This window comes from Biomphalaria glabrata, chromosome 2 (assembly GCF_947242115.1).
Source record: "Biomphalaria glabrata chromosome 2, xgBioGlab47.1, whole genome shotgun sequence".
NCBI classification, from domain to species: domain Eukaryota; kingdom Metazoa; phylum Mollusca; class Gastropoda; family Planorbidae; genus Biomphalaria; species Biomphalaria glabrata.
Window position 1 is genome coordinate 34,711,217 of NC_074712.1, and position 17,594 is coordinate 34,728,810.

The 17,594-nt window shown below is 34.5% G+C and overlaps 1 protein-coding gene across 2 annotated transcripts; it reads right to left on the reverse strand.

Annotated features, from left to right (window-relative positions):
• Nucleotides 1–238: 238 nt before the first annotated feature.
• LOC106076964 (uncharacterized) lies at nt 239–13,246 on the reverse strand. Of its 2 annotated transcripts, XR_008776559.1 has the most exons (7): nt 13,050–13,246; nt 9,730–9,927; nt 8,665–8,842; nt 4,395–4,592; nt 1,903–1,987; nt 681–973; nt 468–560 (listed from the first exon to the last, which is right to left on the reverse strand). XR_008776559.1 is itself a non-coding variant. In XM_013237762.2 (6 exons), exons 1-6 carry the CDS (start codon nt 13,104–13,106, stop codon nt 739–741), a joined length of 951 nt encoding a protein of 316 aa, XP_013093216.2. In that variant the 5' UTR covers nt 13,107–13,246; the 3' UTR covers nt 239–738. The 2 variants fall into 2 exon arrangements, 1 of the variants encoding a protein (XP_013093216.2); XM_013237762.2 differs by having other exon boundaries at nt 239–973.
• Nucleotides 13,247–17,594: the final 4,348 nt, after the last annotated feature.

Consider the following 17,594-nt stretch of genomic DNA (forward strand, 5'->3'; position numbering starts at 1 on the left):
GTCATGTCCAGAGTTCAAACCTACAGGTTGTGTGTCTGGGACTTGGTGTTGTCTCTTTGTGTCATGTTCAGAGTTCAAACCTACAGGTTGTGTGTCTGAGACTTGGTGTTGTCTCTTTGTGTCATGTTCAGAGTTCAAACCTACAGGTTGTGTGTCTGGGACTTGGTGTTGTCTCTTTGTGTCATGTTCAGAGTTCAAACCTACAGGTTGTGTGTCTGGGACTTGGTGTTGTCTCTTTGTGTCATGTTCAGAGTTCAAACCTACAGGTTGTGTGTCTGGGACTTGGTGTTGTCTCTTTGTGTCATGTTCAGAGTTCAAACCTACTGGTTGTGTGTCTGGGACTTGGTGTTGTCTCTTTGTGTCATGTCCAGAGTTCAAACCTACAGGTTGTGTGTCTGGGACTTGGTGTTGTCTCTTTGTGTCATGTTCAGAGTTCAAACCTACAGGTTGTGTGTCTGGGCCTTCGTGTTGTCTCTTTGTGTCATGTTCAGAGTTCAAACCTACAGGTTGTGTGTCTGGGACTTGGTGTTGTCTCTTTGTGTCATGTCCAGAGTTCAAACCTACAGGTTGTGTGTCTGGGACTTCTTGTTGTCTCTTTGTGTCATGTTCAGAGTTCAAACCTACAGGTTGTGTGTCTGGGACTTGGTGTTGTCTCTTTGTGTCATGTTCAGAGTTCAAACCTACAGGTTGTGTGTCTGGGACTTCGTGTTGTCTCTTTGTGTCATGTTCTGTTTGAGCTTAATCGCTTATCGCGCTGTAAGTGCCATAGTCTTCCACATTGGTGCCACGCCTCTGGCCTTGTTTTGACTTGGGTGGATCGTTGTCATACGTCATCTCTTCATAATTTTCTCCTGAAGTCATCGTTTCATAATTATCTCCTGAAGTCAATTTATTTTGTAAAAAGTCTTTCGTGAAACTAACAATCTTTTCCTCTTGGGAAGTGAAATTCTTGACTTTCTTAAATTTACACACTCTAAAACATTAAAAGAAACGCGTCATAGTTAATATAACAAGAAAATCATTATAAAAATATTTTTAAGGCGTTATTATTAATTTTCAAATATAATAAAAAAAAATAATAATCATTTAAAAAATGTTTAGTTCAATTCGGGTATGGAACATGTGACAACGTTAGATGCTAGACAATAAGCAGCACACACACACTATCTGATGAAGAAGCCGTAATTGTGCCATTATTTATTGGTTTGTTCATTATAGATTTAACACTAGACCTAAAGTTCTGTTTTAGAACTCTTAAGATCTAGTCTAGATCTACTTCTTGATTTAGAATCTATATGTAATTATATTAGATTTACTTAAAAAATATAAGCATTGCTTATAAACTTCAATAAAGTTGAAACAACTTCAAATTTACTCAAATATACGGTAAAACGGCTGACTACGCCATGTTTGCACTAGACCTATCTATAGTCTCCAGCCAAATTTACATTTATTTATTTTTTACTTTGAAAAATTATAATAGTCAAACTAGAGTTTTCACTGTGTGACGAATCAATCAATTCTTTTCTCAGCAACTGTTACATTTCTAGGAAAATCGTTTTTGAGATCAGCGTCCAGGTTCCATGAAGTTAGAACTTAAATAGAGCTATTGTAAAAATACACAAGAGCTCCAACATTGTATTTCAAACAAGAGCGAAGTTAATTACCAATTTGCATAAAACATATTCTCTGCCCTACAAATAGGGGATGTACACAAATGAAGACTTTGATTTATTCTGTGTCCAGAATAAGAAAATATTGATAAGCTATATATTTTAAAAAGCTTAATGTAATTTTTAGGATTAACATTTTTAAGCTCTTGACTTGCAGAGAAGGTCTTATTCGTATCGTGTGGTCAGTCTGTCCATACTTCAGTAATTAATGCTAACAAATAGTACTTACATTTGAAGCGCTAATAAGAGATTTATTACAATCGAAATGAAGAAACTTAATCCCATTAAAATTGCCACAATCTCAGACACTTTGTCTGTAAGAAAGAAAATAATCCAAAAATGTTCACTGATTAGAATAGAATAAGCGTAGATTCGAGAGCGATACACTCTGTCTAAATAATGCTAATTATAATTATGTCTAAACTATGTTTAAATCAATGGTGGGCAAACTACGACCCTCGGGACAACTCCGGCCATCAGAAAGGTTTCATCCGACCGTCACATGTTTTGTAATAATTATTAAAAATAACAATTTCAATCACAATGACAAAATAATTCAAGCTTTTAATTCATATTGAAACGTGAGTCTAATGTTCATTTATTGTTTTTTAATGATTTAAGCCTTGTTGTTTTGCCTAAAATTTCGGTGAACATCAAATGTGCCTCAATCAAGTGACTTAATTTTGATATTTATTATTTATAAAACGGTCTTAAATATAAACCAGTCCTCAATGTCAAACTGTCTTAAATATAAACCAGTCCTCAATGTCAAACTGTCTTAAATATAAACCAGCCCTTAATGTCAAACTGTCTTAAATATAAACCAGCCCTTAATGTCAAACTGTCTTAAATATAAACCAGCCCTTAATGTCAAACTGTCTTAAATATAAACCAGTCCTCAATGTCAAACTGTCTTAAATATAAACCAGTCCTTAATGTCAAACTGTCTTAAATATAAACCAGCCCTTAATGTCAAACTGTCTTAAATATAAACCAGCCCTTAATGTCAAACTGTCTTAAATATAAACCAGCCCTTAATGTCAAACTGTCTTAAATATAAACCAGCCCTTAATGTCAAACTGTCTTAAATATAAACCAGTCCTCAATGTCAAACTGTCTTAAATATAAACCAGCCCTTAATGTCAAACTGTCTTAAATATAAACCAGTCCTCAATGTCAAACTGTCTTAAATATAAACCAGCCTTTAATGTCATAGTAATGCTTGTAAATATTTGTTCCAGTGGGATTACTCACAGACAATTGTAATAATTCTTCACTCTATGCGTTTACTACACGACAATAACTGCAGGACGTAATTTTTGGGAGAATTTGGAAACTGAAAAAAAAATTTCTTCCATGAGGAAAATGGTCTGCTAGATATGAAATATTTGAACACTTGAATGTTCAAATTTTTTACAGATTTTCTGTCAAATTAATAAATTAGATGTTAACTTCTGTTAAGATACGTGATAAATACACGGGAAAATTAATTTGCTGATGATATTCTACTCAAGATTTCAAGAAGCAACTTTTTCTATTTGTCAATTCGGTAGCTACAAATTACCTCTTACATTACACCAGGATAAATACACTGGCTGGGGTGAAGGATGACTATCTTAGAAATTCTGAAATTAATTCGAGGCAATAGACTTGGAAAAAGCTGTGCTAGATAAACCTTAGTTCACTGTTAAGACTAATAACATCTAAAGTTGGACCTAAATGTCGGTGATCTGCTATCCAAACAATTTCCTCTTCATGTTGACGTTTTGGTATCATTCAATCAAATACAACATTTATGTATTTTTCTATAAAAAAAAAAGGCCCGCCAAAATTTTCCCCTTAAGTTTTTAACCCGCATCTTAAAAAGTTCGCCTGTCACAGGTCTAAAACGACCTCATTCACCAATCGTAAACAAACAACATTTAGCCACGTGGTTCTCTATCTCTTCTATACAGTTTACGCAATCCATAAAGGCTGTCACGTGATACGTTTTTTTCATTGTTTTATCAATATTGTCACGTGGCTAAATGTTGTTTGTTTACGATTGGTGAATGAGGTCAATTCTGTTTAGGCCTCACAATGCAGTCTACCTCCGCATGCTATACAGTCTACCTCCGCATGCTATACAGTCTACCTCCGCATGCTATACAGTCTACCTCCGCATGCTATACAGTCTACCTCCGCATGCTATACAGTCTACCTCCGCATGCTATACAGTCTACCTCCGCATGCTATACAGTCTACCTCCGCATGCTATACAGTCTACCTCCGCATGCTATACAGTCTACCTCCGCATGCTATACGTAAACTTTGAGTTTCTTTGTCTTTAAAGAAAGTGTGTTTAATTCAGTAACTTATCATGATTCCAACTCAGAGGCTACAAAATGGAAAATTTAATAACAATTTGAATGCAATGTTTAGACCTAGACAAACCTAGTCGTTGTATCACGTGACATGAGAATCTTGTTATAGACTTATGTCTTCTATATCTTCCTCTTTAGGACGTCCACTTACTTGGCTCTGTGACGTCAACTTACTTGAATCTGTAACGTCAACTTACTTGACTCTGTGACGTCAACTTACTTGACTCTGTGACGTCAACCTACTTTACTCTGTTACGTCAACTTACTTGACTCAGTGACATCAAATTACTTGACTCTGTGACGTCAACTTACTTGACTCTGTGACGTCAACTTTATTGACTCTGTGACGTCAACTTACTTGACTCAGTGACGTCATGGTCACACTCGCATGACTCTTCAAGGTCGCTGCTTGTCTGTGATGAACTGGTTGAATTGAAGAATGCCATTGTGTTGTTCACTTTCGTGGATAATGTCGACGTGAATGGAGTTTGAGAATGTTTTGTCACAAGCTTATCACATGCCTTGAAACATCCGTCAACATCGAGATAACTTGTTGCTGAAAATATATCATAGATTTATTCAGGTGAACTTGGCACAATGACGTCAAGGAAAGCTCATTTTGTGGTGGACTATAGGAACAGGTTTTCACATCCATTTTACTCACATCACACAAGTTAACAGAACATTTTTTTGTGTTAAACACACAGGTATTAGATTCAGTAACTCAATATTTAGTGCAACCTTTCATCTTCGTCAAGCTTACAGCTTTGTTGGTTTTTCTTTCACTTAGTAAACATTTTATATGCACAAATGTATCAATAGGAGGCACGGCGGCTGAGTGGTGAAGCCCTTGGCTTCCGAACTGACAGGTCCCGGGTTCGAAACCTGTGAAAGACTGGGATTTTCATTTTAGGATCCTTATGATGCAAATGAGTCCACACAGCTCTAATGGGTAACTGACAATATTTGGGAAAAAGAAAAGACGGTTTGTCGTTTTGCTGGCCACGTGACACCATTGTTAACAGTGTGCCACAGAAACAGATGACCTTTACATCATCTGCCCTTTAGATCGCAAGGGCTGTATGGCCAGCCTATCTTTTCGTATGCAACACAAACTTTCTTTATTTTATTATGTAAGAAGACGGTGCTCTTTTTTTTATTAGGGTCAGTGATACAACAAATGAATAATTATCTTATCTTGTAAATCTTACAGACGTTACTTCATGTGTCAATCTAGTCATGCATGTTCATCAATGACTTAAACTATGCAAAGTCGTTGATTTTCATGGCTGATTCAGGTAAACCATTCCATTATCTAATGACTCTAGGGAAGAAGGAGCACTTGTAGGAATTAGTTCTAGCATAGAAATAAAATAAAATGTGCCTCTATCTTTATGCCTGTCTAAGTATTTCATTAGGCTTTGTTTTTCTATTTGTAAATTATGCATTAGTATTTTACGTATCATAACTTTTTATTCTTCTGTCTTTTAGTGTCTCTAAGTTAGTGATTTTACTAATGGTAAAATCTAACTCAAATTGAAACTAAAAGAACAAGATTACAAAGAGAGTTAGTGTTACACAAACTCAGAGGCGGCCCCCGTCGAAGTCGGATCCCTGTCGGATCTGCATATTCGCAAATAATATTCAAGAGGGGATTTAATTTTGATGGTCAAAAGTAATAATGTTTCAAGGATTCAATTGCCGTAAATTTAAATTTAAATTAAATAAAAAATAGTAGATTAGTTTTAGTATATTATAACATTGCAATATTGATCAAAATATCTGGAAATGAAAATCTACACTTTTTTTTTACACTTTAAGTTTAGAAATTGAAATTCTACATCTTAATCTAGTCTATTTTAGTCTAAACTAGATCTAGAAATTCTAGATCTAGACTCTAAAATAATTTTAATTAGAATATAAATCCAGATCTAGATATACTGTAATAAAAATCTAGATCTAGTTTTAAAAATCTACATTAGATCTAAATCAAGATATCATTTTTTTTTAAACGCGAGTCACATAACGAGGCTTAATAAACATTACTATACCGAGTTCTTTTTTCATTTCATTTGAAGAATTAATTCCATATAACGTCAGAGGAAAAAAAACAACACTACGTCACACGGCCTAGCTAGACTAAAAATCGCATTCATCAATACGAGCCATTTATCGAGTGTTCATAGACATTGGTGCACCGAGTGCATTCTTTTAGCATTTCATTTAAAGAATTCATTCCATATGACGTCAAAGGAAAAAAAAACACTACGTCACACGGCCTAGCTAGACTAAAAATCACCTTCATCAATACGAGCCATTTATCGAGTGTTCATAGACATTGGTGCACCGAGTGCATTCTTTTAACATTTCATTTAAAGAATTCATTCCATATGACGTCAAAGGAAAAAAAAAACAATACGTCACACGGCTTAGTTAGACTAAAATATGTTTTCATCAATAAGAGCAATTTTTCGAGGGTTAATAGACATTGGTGCACAGAGTGCGTTCTTTTAGCATTACATTTAAAGAGTTCATTCATATGACGTCAAAGAAAAAAAATTCCATTACCTCACAATAGGCTAGTACCGGTACCATAAAAAAATGTCTTTATTTACACGAGATATTTAAGGAGGGTTCATAGACATTGGTGCACTGAGTTCTAATATAATTTATTTAAAGAGGATCAAAGCCGTATTGTTTTTGCGTTTTGTCTGTCAGTCGGTCTGTCGGTCATCTTGATGTAAAAAAAAACAACAACTAAAAGTTATTAAAAATTGATTAACCTTTATTTTACGTTTCAAAACATCTCAATAATTTTTAGGTATGAACACAATTGAAAAGTTTATATAATAGATTGTTCCGGATGTTTGTATAAATAGTAAAAGAAAAAGAGAATTTCAGATAAATGTAATACCGTTAATTAAATTTTTTGGATGGTCGCGTATAAAAATTAGATGTACTACAGCCATGTGAAGAGATTTTCATACCTTACTTTGGTGTTTGGATTCTGTTTTCCTTAAAAATCGGAACATAATATTAACGATAATAAGATTTTTTAATGTTTTAGGTAGAAAGTTAAATGTACTGTAAGAGAGAAGTGAGTTAAAATATTTTTCATAAAAATCCGTAAAAAAATTATTTCGTAAATGAGAAGATTATTTGTTTATTAATTAGAAGAGGGAGTTCAAACAATCATTTGGCGTTAATAGATTTTTAAATAAATTCGGAAATTTCTGGCGACGATTTGTAAGAAACAAAATCCGGGACATTCTTTATCGATTACAAAACTTCTATGTTATGTTTTACAAGAAAATTAAATGTCTAAAAAGTAATTTTCAGTAATCGATTCTAATTAATTTATTTTTGTTTAAAGCCCTGAACAACCTATTGTCGACATTTTTAAAATTTGTTTAAAGATGAAAATACGGAACAATTTGATATTGATAACCAAATTATAGTGACGCATTGTCAAATAATATAAGTGTAATATTAGTAAATTATGCGATTTCAAACAATCATTAGGCATAATTCATGTTTTATAAAACAATATCCGGAACATTTTTACACTTAATGAAATATAAGTCAGTATAGAGATTTTGATTTAGCATTAATATGCTATTTACATAAAAAAACGGAACAACATATTATTGATAATGTGTTTTTGCAACGTTTAAGCATGGAAATTGAATGTAATATAAGTTAGAAGAGCAAAGAAACATTTGTTGGCGTTGATTAGTTTTGCACAAAAAAATCCGGAACAATCAATTTTAGATACTTAAAACTATTGAGATGTTACGGGAGGAACATTAAAGGGTAAATCAAATTTTCAATAGCTTTTAGAGTTCTAGTTTTTTTAAATCTAATCGTGACGGACAGACCGACCAACAGACAAAACGCACAAAAATAATCTATTTTATTCGTATGGGGGCACTAAACAAAAAAATAAATAAAATCTGATTTTTTAAAAAAGTTTAAGGAATTGGTTTAGCTCCTGATCATGTTGCGACGTTACGCTACTGCACGAAAATCGCTGCATAAAAAGTTCATTTAAAAAAATGTGCGTGATATTTACATACAAAGTGCATTATTAGCCTTTATAAACAAACAGAAATGTTTTCTTTTAATTTTAGCAGCTAGTTGACCAGAAAAAACGTCTTTAAGTATTATTTATATTTGTTGTAAACATTTCCTGTACATTTTAAAAATATATTTGACTTAGTGATACTGAAAATACTGAAAGATGCTCAATCTTTGTTAGCACATTGTAACATTGCCTCCCTTACATTTACGTAATTGTTTTAGAATTGGTGTATTTGTATGAAAAAAATCGCTTGCATAATTAATTTTATAAATTAAACGGTTTGCTTTTAGAAAACCAAAAGTAGCCGTTGCACCTAAACTTTTCAAGCCGCATTTAATGATGAAATAATATTTTTCATATCTCTTCTAGTTTTCGAGATCTGAGTGTGACAGACGGACAGACGGACATTTTGCACAAACCTAATAGCGGCTTTTTTCCCTTGCGGGGGCCGCTAAAAAGTAGTAATTATCAATAAAAATGATTTAAATTGAACAAAATATGTCTATACGCTACAGTTACAAACTTAAACTAAATGTAACGGACTCACCAAATGTACAGATAGGTACTAGTAAAGACTCGCAGCTCGTAAAATTATTCATCTTGAAGCTGCTACCATTAATACTGGTACAAGTGGAAAGAGAGGAAAGAGAGGAAAGAGAGGAGTTCTTCTCGTGTTCAACGATCCAATATTCTTCCATTTCTTGAGATACAGATCTTTTAATTTTCTTCAATGTGGAAATATGAGAGATAGGTGAAACTAAATATATTGTTGAAATTATAAATGAAATGTTGATGACAAAAACTAACTAAAAACAGCGCGGCCTACAGTTTGAGAACTAAGTTGGTCTCACCACTACGCTACTTCAATCATTCATTTTAGTTTTTTTCTTGCAGTTTGCAAAGCACCCGCTAAAAATAGAACTAGATCTAGTAATTCATATAATACTGTCAGGTTTCTTTTTTTACTTGGCTTAAGGGGTACTTATGAAAACTAAAACTTGGATCACTTTGGTTCTAGCTACCATAAAGTAACGTCCTTTTGCTTGCTTGTAATAATGACTGCTTGACGTTTGCGTGGGTTATTCATTTTCGGGTGCCTGGAGTGGAGCTTGAAGTGCGATTAACTTACATCTTAGAATACGTCGATGGGATACACACACACACACAAAAAGTCCGATATAAACAGACATGTGATTTAATAAACATAAAGAATAGAATCAAGAAGAATAATAATATCCAGCCATATGCCGCGGGCCATACAAATTGTTATCATGAGTATATCCATGTATGAACATAATAACTAAGACTCTCAAAATCCAACATCTCATAGAGTCCTCTCTCTCTCTCTCTCTCTCTCTCTCTCTCTCTCTCTCTCTCTTGACTTATCTCCAAAAGTAGCTGCCAGATTCACTAAGTTAATGGAAGGAAAAAACATAACACACAAGCATCAAGTCTAGTTCACATTCATGCCTGGAGATATAAACAAAGGGATATAACTCTTTCATAACAAAATATCAACACAGAAGTAAAATATTCACTCTCGCCGTAGCTGCCCCTGACAATTACAATTACAGGCGGTAAAGAAAACAACTAAAAGGATCACGTGACTCACCTTTAGAAAATCAAGCAACTCTTTACAGAAATCTGCTAACGCTCCTTCAAACTTATCACAGTAGTGTCTAGACTCACTAAACTTCACTTTTGTCTGTCCTACAAAGTAGCATTGGTCATGGTAATCAGAAGTGAAATTCTCAACCGCAGTTTTGCACACTTTAGCCTTACATTCTATGACATATATGTAGGTTTGCATCTGAAAGTAAATAGGTTGTGTAATAGTAGTTTTATTGATGGTGCTCAGTATCAACTTTCCGGGTCAACGCAGTCAGATGCGAGCAGTTTTTTCCTTTCAATATGTTTCAACAGGAATCCGCCATGCCATGTTATGGAAAGAAAACATGTTAATTGAATGAAATAAAAGAACGCATAAACCAATATTTACCTTAACACGATAACAAGGAGAGTTTGTGTTTTCACATAAACTCGTTGGCGGCGCCTTTGGGTCTTTTGTTAGGTAAACAATGGTGATAAAAATATGTTTTGATGCTTCTGTCTTTTTACCTTTATAATATATAAAATAGGGCTGATTCATTTGGGTCGCCGCTGAGTTTGCTTAGAAATCAAACTCTCTTACTAATCTTCTTTTTAATTTTCGTAAGAGAATAATAAAGGAAGTTTAACAAATGGACCAAATAGTTTACGTCTAACAAGAGTAGAGTTCATTGATGCAGCTAGGATTTTATATCGTTTTCTGAATGAGGTTTAAGTTGTAGGTAGGGTTTAAAATTAAACATTTTCCATTTTTTCTTTATATACATATATAATGTATTTTGTGAGGAGTCTAAATCGCAATGTTCTAAGAAAAAATAAGTGCAGGTCTGATATCAAATCTGCTATTCTCTTCTCTTTATTAATGTAGACCAGCGACTGATACAGATTTTGTTTGAAGTATTTGTAATTCAGATGAATCTCATCCCTCCCCCCTCCCCCAACCCTTTTTACGCCCATGAACTTAGGGTCTCTCTGTTATTCGTTTTTTTTTAAATTTTTCACATGCTGTTGATTCTCGTACATTTAATTAGGAGGTTTAGCCTTAACCTCACCCCCACACACACACACACACCGTTGCACTCATGGAGTTGGTAACCGTAATTTTGCTTTATACTTTTTATAAAGAGGCTTTGGTTTGAACCTCGAAACTCCCACTAGAATTCGATGACTGTAGTTTTGCTTTAGTTTTTTTTTTTTGGGGGGGGGGGAGGAGGGGGGAGAGGGATGTTAAACTTCAATCCCCCCCCCCCAACTGGAAAAGGGTGACTTAAGTTTTGCTTTAGTTTTTCTGAAGCTGCTGCTTGAATTCACCTAGATTTTGTAAATTTGTTTGATAAAGTACAGTGACTGGTAGGAAAACAGGTCAAGTGTGAAGTAAACTATTTCTAGGGAAGGAGCACTACAAAGTAGAGTCAGTAGAGTCAGTAGAGTTACAGGAAATGACCGAGAGCCTCAATAGAGGAGCACTCAAACTCAGCCTCCGGATACATTTTGATAAAACCAAAGATATGCGTACTGGCTACATGTCAACCTGTCCCACGTCATCATTGGGCAATCAGAGGTTGAACAGATAGAAAAGTTGACCTATTTATTATTTAGGCAGCGTTAACACAAGCGATGGAGATGCACTACGGATAGGGAAAGCAAGAGCTGTCCTTCAAAAACTACAGCCCACCAGAGCAAACAAATGAATAAATCTAGAAACCAAGATTCACCTTCTCAATATAATCATCTTTCTAACGGCCATCTATGCTTGCGACACGTGGAAGTCATCCATAAACGTTGAAAAGAGACTAAACGTGGCTCAGCAGCGATGGCTAAGAAGGATCCTAAGAATAACAGGCCGAGATCATGTCTCAATATAAAAGTCTTTTCTCGCACGGGCACTCGCTCCCTTCTTGAAATTGTGACTGAACATCATATGAGATTCATGGGACATAACCTTAGGCAGGAGGACACACGGTGAACAATGTCACCGAGAATAAGAAGCCGATAAAAGTAAAAGCGAAATGAAAAGATCTAAACTCCATGGGCACCCGATGGAAAGAGGCTGTGGAAGTCACCTATGTTCGATCACTGTAGAGACAGCTCGCCGCCCAGTGCGCCGAACGGAGCGGGAGGATTTCAGTCTAAGTATTAGCAAGAGTTAATTGGGCCCACATTTACTTACGGTGTATACGCGGTCACAAAATTTGTCTACAATCTACCCACAGTCTTCCAAACTCGATTACATGAACAATTTTTTATCAGGGTCAACAGTTATTGGACCCCGAGGCTTTATTCCAAAAACTGATACGACCCTGTTGTTAAATTGCGTCTCACTCTCTAATAACACAACAACTAATCGACGTAAATGCATGTTACATATTGGCAACTTCAGAAGTGGTATTAATATGAATAGAAGTAATCAAAGATATTTAAAGTTTTAATTCCGAAACAAATGATGAATAATCATGATCTGTAACAATAAATAACATTGAATGTTTAAAATACGCAACGATACAAGCAATAGCCACGACAATATTTTACACCGAATAAAAAACATAAATAAACGAATGACATAGACTTTCCCGCTGAATACAATTAGAAATGTACTATTAACCAGCTAGGAATTTGCCATTAGTTGGGGGCCCGAGGGGCTTGACCTCTTTAGGGGCCTCTGCATTTTGACATTCGACATCATGACATGAGATAATGACGTAATATTTGATATTTAATGTAAAAAAAAATTCAAACACTCATTAGGGGGATCCCTTAAGTTGGGACCCGGGGGGATTCTGAAATTCTCACCTCCCCCCCCCCCATCCCCAACCCTAGTTACGCCACTGCCAACTGTACCAGATGAGAAATGAACTCACTGACTGATATAAAAAAAAATGTATAATTTATTGCAAACCTCTGTTAAGAACTGATCCTTGGAAGAACAGCTTCGAAAAATTTTCAAACGTCGAAGATCATTATGCAAATAGATCTAGATCTGCATATTTCTTATCTTTTCTTATACGTTACAGACGTTTCTTCAAAAGAAAAGATAATTACGTCCTATGTATATCCATGTTCTAACTTAAACTGTTCTAAGTCATTGGGTTTTCTGGCTGATTCAAGTCACCCGTTCCACGCTACACAGGCTTTAAGGAAACTAGGAGCACTTTACGAATTCGTCATAACATGTGGAATAAGAAAAGTCCCTATATTAACTAATGCATCACTGACTGTAGTATTTTACCCGGAAAGGATTTAAAATGTGTTCATTAAGGTTTCTTCCACCATCAAGTGGAAAGCCTAGAACAGAATGCAAATAATTTCAACATTTTATTTACTTACAGTAAGGAGAACAAACATCGTAGATACAACAGCAGCCATCGCATCGCTTCCATACATTAAACGTACTAAGTTATAAGTCGTAGCAAGTCCGAATTATAAATCTACTTTCTGTCATTTCATTAAAACTTGACATTCAACAAGTACACACTTCAAAGTGCAGACAAAAGTGTGGCTTTTGTTTGTAGAAACTAGTACCCCAGTACTTTCATTAATTTTTCCCCTAATATATTCAGATAAATTTGCTGTAAATTGTCCAGCGAACTTGAATATGTTTGTTCAGTGCTCTTGACTTGATTTCATCATATTACTGACTCTGATGACTTGACACACATTTAATTGGACACAAGAATAAAAACTGTATGATATATTAGATATTAGATAACAGCTATGAAGAATTCAAACGATGTTTATTTACACAAATTGGGATGATCGTCAGTGGCGTCACTAGGATGGGTGTCACTCGGTGCTGTCAGCTCAGGATGTCAACCCCGCACCCCCCCCCTTTTCCTTTAAAAAAAACTTTTTTTTTCAATTGTTATACATATAGTTTATAATTACCTACGTTATTTGATTGTTCAACAACTATAAAATTAGAGTCTATTCAATTTTAAAATTCAGTTGTTTATTACAATGTATCTAAAGTTCACTGGGTTTGTGTAGTCACGTGAAACTCTGCACTCATCCTTCATCTTTGGAATCGAAGACATTGCCATTAATCTAAAGCTCAATTTTACAACAATGCAACCATTAGCAAATTACATTGTTTTTTTCCCCTGGATTTCAAACTTGAAAACTTGTCATTAACTTCATTAAGTTCATGTCTATAACGATCTCATTTGTAATAACATTCCCTTTTGTGAAAGTGTCATTTGTTCATTTGTCTCAAAAAGCTCTTAATTTTAATTTAAAAAATCCTTTTTCACATGTCGCCATAGATAAGCATATGGTGAGCAATTGTTGAATGTTTTGTTAAATGATTTAGTGATATTTTTTAAGGTCTCAGTGGCATATGAATCATTCACTGTCAACTTTTATTTTCTTCAAGAATAACTTTGTTGCCTTTAGATCTCGTCTCAGACATAGAATTTCTGTTTGAAGGTCGCCTTTTGAAAAATCATCATTTACGCCAGAGTTTTGAAACTGACATCTACAATACTTTGTTGGTTGTTGAACTAAAGAATTTTAGGTTGCATTGCTCCTAATTTATCTGCTATTGCTTCCAGTAGGAGTTGAAGCTCAGAGTTAAAAAACGATTAATGCACATAAAAATGAACCTCTTTTTCTTTTCTAAATGTTGAGTCCGACATCTTGTGATTGCTCGCCTGACATTTTCTTCTTGTTTGTAATTTTTATTTCTACTGTATGACAGAGATTCTTTTTTAGAAGAGCTTTTTTTTAGAACACTTTGCGCAAAAATGTTATGCTTTTGTTAAAGAAAAGGTTTAAACAGTCACCACATTGTATTGTGTATCTTTGGCCTTCTTTATTTCAACCACACATTTAATAAAGTCACACATTTCTATTTCATTTCAAGACAATTACTTGAAACTAGTCGACAACAATACAGCCCAGTGTATTCTGCTAGGAAGTGACTAACTCGTCCCCATTAGGAAGCATCAGGACCATTCTAGGCACTAGCCAAGAAGAAAAATCTCCTAAAATCTTCAAATATCTCATTCGACTAACACATTGTAATATTTCCTTCATATTGGCTAGAGCTTCTTTTACAGAAAAGTGAAATAAAATCCGCATGTTCAGAAATCTCAATGGCCACTTATTTACTTTCCAATTCTATAAAATTTACATTAATTACATGTAAGATTTCAATCATATTTTTTGCCTGAAGAATGTCGTCATTTGTTAAACAATGACTATTGGTTGGCATCCTAATATTACGGTACTAGCTACAAACTCAACAGATTTGATTAAAACAATTTTTGAAACAAAGCAGTGTTCATATACGCTATATCGCGGTTTCTAACTAGATCTATATAATACAAAACTGATACATAAAACTAAAACTACTTTAAAAAAACAAAGCTTATACAAAGTATACGATTTGATTAGATTTGTAATAGATCTAGGGATTCTAGTCCAACAACAATAACTATGTGCATTAGAAAAATTATTAGCGTTCCCCGTAAGGGGAAACGCTTTTTTTTTCAATTAAAAATCAATACCAAAAGATTATCTAAAATCGCTCGTCTGATGCGGTAGTTCTCATGCCGTAATGTGTAATATATCTCTTTATCAATAATAGGCTATTTGTTATTGAGTTACCAGCAATGCCTGGTCGTGCGGTTAGCGTGCTGGACTGATTGTCTCGACGGTCCCGGGTTCATACCCCCCTCGCTGCCATCCCCCGTCGTCCAGATGGAAATTTGGATAAGGAAATAAATTATCTTTAACTTTAAAGGAACATCCAAAAGATGTAAAACATTTTACAGGAAAAAAAATAATTTTACAAGCCAAATGAATATTTGAAACATTATTACTTTTGACAATCAAAAAACAAAATCACGTCTGGAATATTCCTTGCGAATAGGCGGATCCGACAGGGACTTTGATGGGGGCTGCCTCTAAGTTTGTGTGACAACATAAACTCTCTTTGTAATCTTCTTACTTATTGTTTTTGTTTAGCGCAATGTCATTCTTTTAGCTTTTTCAATACTCTATGATCCTATCACTTGTCTGGACCAGTTGGAAAAATGAGAGGGGGGAGAAAGAGGGGGATATCTGGATGAATTTTTACAGTATTCGCTTTTTAAAAGCATTTACAATGAAAAAAAAATTGGAACTCATGGCTCAAGTATTTTCAAGACATCCTAACCACTCTGCTAGTGAGGCGCCTATGGAAAAAGAAGATCGTATAGTTGTCTGTTGTTTGTATAAAGTTACTTTGAAGCGGTGGCCTATAAAGGGGACTAATTCACCCCTTCAGTCAAGTAAAGTTTCTTTCTCCTTGTTCGGGATAACAAACAAAATAATTAATTTAAAAGTTAATTAACTAATCGATAAATTTTTTAAACTGATCCTTGTGTTGTCAGATAAAAGAAATTGGTGTGCACATTTTCAGATTGATCCGAGATTGGGTGTCGGAGAAATCACGTGTACAAACTTTTTACCAGACAGACTTGATATAAGCTTTGTAATAAGTTTGTGCTACAGGCAACAGACATCATTTTAAAGTGCACAACACTTATCGTGACCTATCAGAATTCTATCCATCAGAATTGTTTTCTGGCCAACGTTGATAGCGAGATTATCTTGTAGGGACATCTGAATCTCAAGTAATGATCTGGTGATGTCTCAAATGTATGTGTTCCTCTATTTATACTTTCTGAAGTGGTGTGAAGGAGTCAAATTGTATTTAACCATAGCATAAGCAAAAAGTCTTAAACTAATAATGCATACTTAGTTTAACCAAAACGGTTACATGATAGCTATTCAATCAATTGCTTATATAAATCATGTTAAGAAATCAAACACAACTAAAAGTGTGAAAGAAAATGAATGTAAGTCAAAATGACTAGATCCTTAATGTCTAGAGTACAACGTAAACCTATTTAACTTTTTTAAAACAAAGCTTATCTAAAGGGAAAGAACCACTAATTACTGCCATTTATCTGAAAATTACCGGGTTTAAGTCATTAGTGCTATATAAAACAAAATTAATCAATTCTTACTAAAACATTAACTAATTGGTTGATTTTCGGATTGATTCGTGTACTGTCAGCGACCATAAATAATTATGCTTAATTTCAACTTGATCCGAGAAAGGGAAGTCACAGCATTGTTTGAGAGTCACTGTGACATGCGGTGGTCAAGGTTCACTTGGAGTGCTTTATTTTCATGTTTCACGTGAAAATCGAAGTCTCGCTTAAAATCATGGGAAAGCCTCGTTCTGGATCTGGCGACAGGGTCAGACGGGCAGTTAATCTTGGGTCCTCAGAAAGGATGGACGTACATATGATGTTTCTAAAGGTAGAAGATTTGGAGCATATGTAATAGTCTAGCGTTTTCATACTTTGGAATAATAACTTGTGAAACATTGTTTTTATTTTATTCACTAATACAACAATACAGATTTAGATGTAAACATAATAATCTCATAACATTTGAAATATACAGACACAACCAAAAGCTTGATGAGTCGGGCTTTTACGTCATTGCCGGTGACAAGTGACATTGAAACACCCTGACTGAAAGTGGAATAAAGGAGTTTTTTTAATCAATCTATTCTAGCCTTAATGGAGAGGGCTGACCACTTCGCTCAGATCTGACGTCACTGAGGTTTACAATAATTGGATATAAGATAAGATAAGATAAGATATGTACACAAATTATGAAAATAATTTCCAATTTTTTAACATTTATATTTCATTTTCATTATTTTCGCCAAATCCGAGCAAAAGAAAAAATACAAACTCTGTAACGAAATTTTCTCATTTAATTCATTGGAAGACCTTCGTCAATTAATAGGCTTAATTTACCAAGTAAATTCATTAGAAGACCCCCGTCAAGTAATAGACTTAAATTACTCAG